General features: G+C 47.7%; 1 protein-coding gene across 1 annotated transcript; it reads right to left on the bottom strand.

Annotated features, from left to right (window-relative positions):
- Nucleotides 1–220: 220 nt before the first annotated feature.
- On the bottom strand, nt 221–1,849 carry LOC141027390 (uncharacterized). The gene is made up of 5 exons (XM_073504397.1): nt 1,417–1,849; nt 1,152–1,220; nt 740–989; nt 538–646; nt 221–379 (listed from the first exon to the last, which is right to left on the bottom strand). Exons 1-5 carry the CDS (start codon nt 1,847–1,849, stop codon nt 221–223), a joined length of 1,020 nt encoding a protein of 339 aa, XP_073360498.1.
- Between the last annotated feature and the right edge of the window lie 3,945 nt (nt 1,850–5,794).

Genomic DNA, 5,794 nt, shown 5'->3' with positions numbered 1-5,794 from the left:
AACTTTTGGCAGTGTATCCTCCTGATTGACCAGGCCATATCCAAACATCAGGTATAGTGGGGTCTCTGTCTAACTGCATGATCCAACCTTCCAGCATGTGTAACTCAGCAGCAGCCTCATGAGAAAGAGGCAAATAAAAAATAGAGTAAAGATCCTGGGATTGAAGAAATTCCTGCACTGAGATCCTATCATTATTGACAAATGAAAACAACCTAGGCAATCACCAAAATAGGGGTCTAGCAGAGCCCCCAATGTGCCAAGAATCTGTCCAGAACAGAGCAGAATCACGCATGTTGATATGAGCTGAGGCAATAGCAGTATAAGCATCATGCAGCTTCAGAACATCCCTCCACCAGAAAGATCCAGCATGAGCTGTTGCCTGTGGAACCCCATGATCATAGTAGCTATTCCATATCAGGGTCACCCAAGGAACATCAACCTTGTTATAGAATTTGTGAAGATGCTTGATAAGAAGTCCTTTATTCTGGATGTTCAGATTAATAAGACCTAAACCCCTTTATCTCTTGGCCTGCAAACCAGCTCCCATGCAGCCAGAGACTGTTTTGGAGCATCACTATTACCCCTCCAAAGACATCGCCTGAAGATTCTGTCTAGCTGCTTAATGATCCCTGCTGGAATATTGAGGCTGCACAGAAAGTATATTGGCAGAGAGGTCAGGACAGAGGTAAGAAGCTGCAAGCGAGAGCCTTGATTCAGCATAGAAGAACTGGCAGTTAACCTCCTCTCAAGACTGTCAACTAGGGGCATTAGGTCAATGATCCTTGGCCTTGTAGTTCCCAAAGGCAATCCAAGATAAGTAAATGGGAGCTGGCCAATTTTACAACCAAGAATAGCAGCAAGCCTAGCAGCCTCCTCATCAGTCATATTCAATGGAATCATTGAAGATTTAGCAAAGTTGACCTTTAAACCCGTGTATTGTTGGAAGGTAAGCAGCATGTTCTTGAGGGCAACAAGCTCATCATCCTTAGCTGCAAGAAATAGGATCGTGTCATCCGCATATTGAATGATGGGAAACTCTCTGTCATGGGTTTGAATAGGCAAAGAGAGCATGCCATGCTCCAGCATTTGGTTGACCACAGACTATAATAGATCTGCTGCGATGACAAACAACAGAGGTGATAGTGGATCACCCTGTCTGACCCCACACTTGCACTTAAATTGCTTTCCAGGAATGCCATTTAACAGCACAGACGAAGAACCTGTGGACAACAGTTGTTTAACTCAAAAAATCCATTTGGCATCAAACCCTTTATGATGTAACATCTGAAGAATAACCTCATGCTCGACAGTGTCAAAGGCCTTAGCAAAGTCCAACTTAAGAATTATGATTGGACGCTTGGACTGTTTGATGAATATACTCAAAACTCCAGGCCAGACAATCCTGAATTGACCTACCCTTAAGGAACCCATACTGTTTTTTGTGGATACACTTAAGGATCACCTTCTGCAACCGGTTGGCCAACAATTTTGTTAGAAATTTGAGACAAGTGTTGGTGAGAGATATTGGCCGGAAATCATCGGGCCCTTCTGGTGAAATGATCTTGGGTATGAGCGTAATGAGGGAGGCATTAATGTTTTCCAACGAAAGCTTCCCCTCATAAAAATCCTGAATCATCCTCAAGAAGTCCTTCTCAATTATAGGCCAGCGGCGCTTGACAAACATCCCATTAAAGCCATCCGGACCAGGTGCCCGATCCACCGGCAATTCCTTCAAAACTTTGTTAATTTCCTCATCAGAAAACGGCAAGGATAGCTCCTCCAGTCCCGGGATGGGCTGAATTAATTGATTCAAATCGAAGCCCATATTGATCCCTTGGGCCTGGCCCATCCTTGATTTAAACGAAGCCTAAAGAATTCCCGCCATCTGAGCGTGATCAGTCACAGGATCAAGCATGGAACTGATCTTCAGACTGGAGATTGAATTCCTCCTCATACGCTCCGAGGCCATGGCATGAAAAAATTTGGAATTCTCCTCGCCAACCTTTATATACCGAATAGTGCACCTCTGTTTCCAATAAATATAGTGAATTTTCAACAGATGTTCATAGTGGAACTTCACAATTTTTCGGAAATTGAATTCCGGCCTTGTTAAAGGTCGCACTTCCTCCAGCTGATCAAAGTGTAGAATCACCTTTGAGCAATCAACAGTAAGTTTTTTGATGTATGATAACTTTTTGCTCCAAATTTGCAAATCATACCGCAGCCGCTTAAATTTCCTTGTGATAACCGCAGAAGCAGAAAGATCAGAGAAGACTGGTGCATTCCAAGACTTGGTGACACAATCCATGAACCCCGGCATATCAAACCAGAAATTTTCAAACCGAAAAGTCTTGGCCGCAGGGATGGTAGTGTCAATGGACACCACACAAGGCACGTGATCCGAGGCAGTTCTGGCGAGTGGATTAACCATAGTGTTCGGATAATGTGAAATCCAATCAGCAGTAGTAAAGAACCAATCAAGTTGCTCGAGCAGGGGTTTTGCTGCATATTAGACCAGGTGAAGCTACGGCCTTTCAAGGGCAGCTCCAAGAGACCAAGGTGACCAATTATTTCGTTGAAGAGGAAAATATCATTAATATCACCACCCGGGAGGTTTCTGTTATCCAATGACCTGATGAAATTAAAGTCCCCCAACAATAGCCAATTTTCAACGAGAGGGATGTCAAGATGATATAGCCAACTAACGAAATCGTCCCTAGGCTGACCCTCACATGGCCCATATACAAAGGCTAAGGTCCATTTTTCAGAGTTCTGCAACGATTGGAAGGAGACCACAACACCAAATCTCTGAATATCAACAAGCTGGCTGTGAAAGATCAAAGAATTCCAAACGACTAAAATCCCACCAGAGGCTCCAACAGAAGGCGAGAACGCGAATTGATCAAACCTCCTAGGGCAAAAGGATCTAATCGTTCGAATATCAAAGTTCTCGCATTTAGTTTCCTGCAGACAAAGTACAAAACATCTGCTCTCCTCAATCTTGGCACGTAGGTCATGCTGCCTAGCCTCAGAATTCAGCCCACGCACGTTCCAACAGAGCACATTCCAATTTCGAAAATTACAATTATCCATAAAAAACAGCGGTGGGAAGTAGTTGTAGATCCAGCTGCTTAACAGCGTGGACAAGATCATAACATAAGTGGCAATAGCAGTAACCAAGGATTTTAGACAGTCACACAAACAGAAAGTACTAACATAAAACAGACACAAAAACAAAAGTGCCCAACTCTCCATCAAGCTTCTTGGGCTGTCAATCATCATGTGGACCATCGTCTTCTTCAGCAGGGCGTGGAGAAGCCATAAGCTTCTCAACCGATAACTCAGACGGATCAATGCCCAGAGCCACTCCAATTGCCTGCATTGTTGGAATAGGCGTCGGGGGTGGGAGAGGAAGCTGGTTGTGCTCATCATCAAGACGAAGCTTCTTTGCCTTCGGGCGACGCAGGGGGGCAGACCTCGGAGGGATTGCAGAAACTGGCTTCATGCCCGTCCTTTTGGCAGAACTGCATGTCATTCTTCTGGTGGAGAAGTCCAGAACTGGCTCCAGAAGCGTGATAGAATGCCTGGAGCGTGCAGACTGACGTGGTCGCTTGCCCAGCGGAGTTGGAGAGACCGAAGTAAACTGGAAATCCTCCTGAGAAACCTGTGAAGGAGAAAGTGGAACCTGGGAATTGGAGCATGAGAGATCATCAGGTGTCAACTCTTCAATGACCACCGAAGAGCTGCTTCCAGGATCGGAGACACATTGCTTGGCAGACTTGAGCAAAAATTTCTGTTGCAGATCAGCAGACCCAAATTTAACTTGCATCAATGTGGCAGAAAATCCAGGCAGACAAGCTGGTATATCCCTGATGACAAATTCAGGCAATAAAGATTTGAACGATCTCTCCCAGATCATTGCTGGCGGAAGAACTGGCCCATAAAAGACCCTGACCATTCCAAGATGAATCGGGTCCAACTGCACTATCGGTGGAGCTTGCAGTGGCTGCTGGACTTCAACCATATCCTCATCATCAAAAGAGTCCACGGATGGGTTCAAAATCATAGAATTTTGGTCCTGGGCTGGTTGAACCTCCTCATGCTGCTGCTGATCAGGCTGAACCTGTTCCTCCCACGGGCCCCATCCCGCTTCATGTTGCACATTATCAGCCCATCCTGCCACATCATTCTGTCCTTGATTAGGGCCCGGTCGAACTGCATTCCATCCCAGAGCAGGGTATGGAGGCAGGCATTGCCCAAAACGGTTGCGGCACCTCAACTCCAGGCAACGGGTGGGGATTCCCATTAAGAGGCATAGGATCTTCATCCGTTGGGATTATGGCACCAGCAAATTCCCCTGGTAAGATATAACAACCAGCTGACCGTGACACCATGACATCACCCCAATTGGCAAATTCCCGAAAGGTGACCGAGCGAGGGACTAGCGCATTATCAGGGAACGAGGCACGGACCAAAGATCTAACCTTACGCCTATCAGTGCTATTCCAGTAGTGGAACTGTCCGAAGGAGCCAACCATATCAGCAATGCACTGAGTGTTTCTATAATCTAAAGGGATGCCGATGAACATCAACCACCCCGTCCGCTGGCCATGAATAGCACGAAAACCTTCACCCTGATTATGAGGGATAAAGCGGACAAAAAACTCATTGCCTTCATCATCGACCCCTAAAGGAAACGGCGGATGCAGAGTAAAAGAGCCTCGGACAACTGGATCTTCCATCTCGAACAAACCAACTCCTTGAAACCAAGTTTGAGCAGAAATAACCGGAACATGCATCACTTGAACTAGGAAATCAAGAACCTGCTGACGACGGACACCAACCAGCTCTGGGGGCGGGATCGGCTCCACAATGGCCACCATGTACTGCTCATGTGCTCGGGGTGGTGGAACAGCCGGCGTGTAGAAGGTGCGGGGCAGACGATCTGCTCTGCCATCTTCAATGTCGAAACCCGCTGGGATGAAGTGATGTGGGTCAATCTCGAACACCGCCATTGGAGGCTGCGGAGCAGGAGCCGAACCGGACCTGGAGGAAGCTTGGGTGTGTGAGGCAGGGCGGATAGGCGGCGATGGTGGCGGCGGAGAAGCAAAGGATGGGGTTTTCTCCCGAGTCGTTTGGTCTCGGGAAACTAGAGAGACGGGGGAGGAAAGGAAGTCCTATTTTCGGTCCCGCTTCCCAAAACCCAGCGATGGGACTTTAGGCACCCAGACGGACAAGTCAGGTGGCTTGCCGGTGCATTTTTTTAACGTGTCCCGAACGAAAACAATTGCGGCACCGGACCTGATTCGTGCATGTCTCTGACGTGTGCGCATAGCCAAGCAATTCTGACAGTCCCAATAACTCGCAGCCATATCTTCAATCATATCGTCAAAACTTTGCAGATCTCTGATAATATCCTCAGGGGAGGAAGCTCTAGAGGCCAGAGGTGATGGGCTGCAACTCTCGTCATCACACAGGCAGATGGGCTGGCCCCTGGAGCCCAACGGAGGAACGTGGCCTGGTGGGGGTGGCTGAGGGGATGCAGGAGAATCCAAACCTTCCAATGCAAAAACTAATCGGCCACCCGAGGTTCCAGGGTTTAAATGGGCAGGAGATAAACCCTCCGGGGAAGGCGGCATTGTTCCAAACTGAATCGCCAGCCTTGCCGGCGGCGGGGTCGTCACCGGAGAAGGAACATCCGCATCCTCATGGGACGAAACATGATAACCAGCTGCTCTGACTGTGGTCACCTCATCGATGGACGGGCCATAGCTATAGCCCTTACGCGCCGGGT

Source organism: Aegilops tauschii, chromosome 7 (assembly GCF_002575655.3).
Source record: "Aegilops tauschii subsp. strangulata cultivar AL8/78 chromosome 7, Aet v6.0, whole genome shotgun sequence".
NCBI classification, from domain to species: Eukaryota; Viridiplantae; Streptophyta; class Magnoliopsida; order Poales; family Poaceae; genus Aegilops; species Aegilops tauschii.
Note: the sequence above shows the minus strand (reverse complement) of the source record. Positions and strands in the feature narration are given on the sequence as shown.

Coding starts and splice junctions, on each gene's coding strand:
- LOC141027390 (XM_073504397.1), bottom strand. CDS start 1,849: ATGGGCCAGGCCCAAGGGATCAATATGGGCTTCGATTTGAATCAATTA. Junction 1,221..1,416: donor ACAGTATGGGTTCCTTAAGG/GTAGGTCAATTC, acceptor TGTTGTCCACAG/GTTCTTCGTCTGTGCTGTTA. Junction 380..537: donor CTCTGGCTGCATGGGAGCTG/GTTTGCAGGCCA, acceptor GGGGTTCCACAG/GCAACAGCTCATGCTGGATC.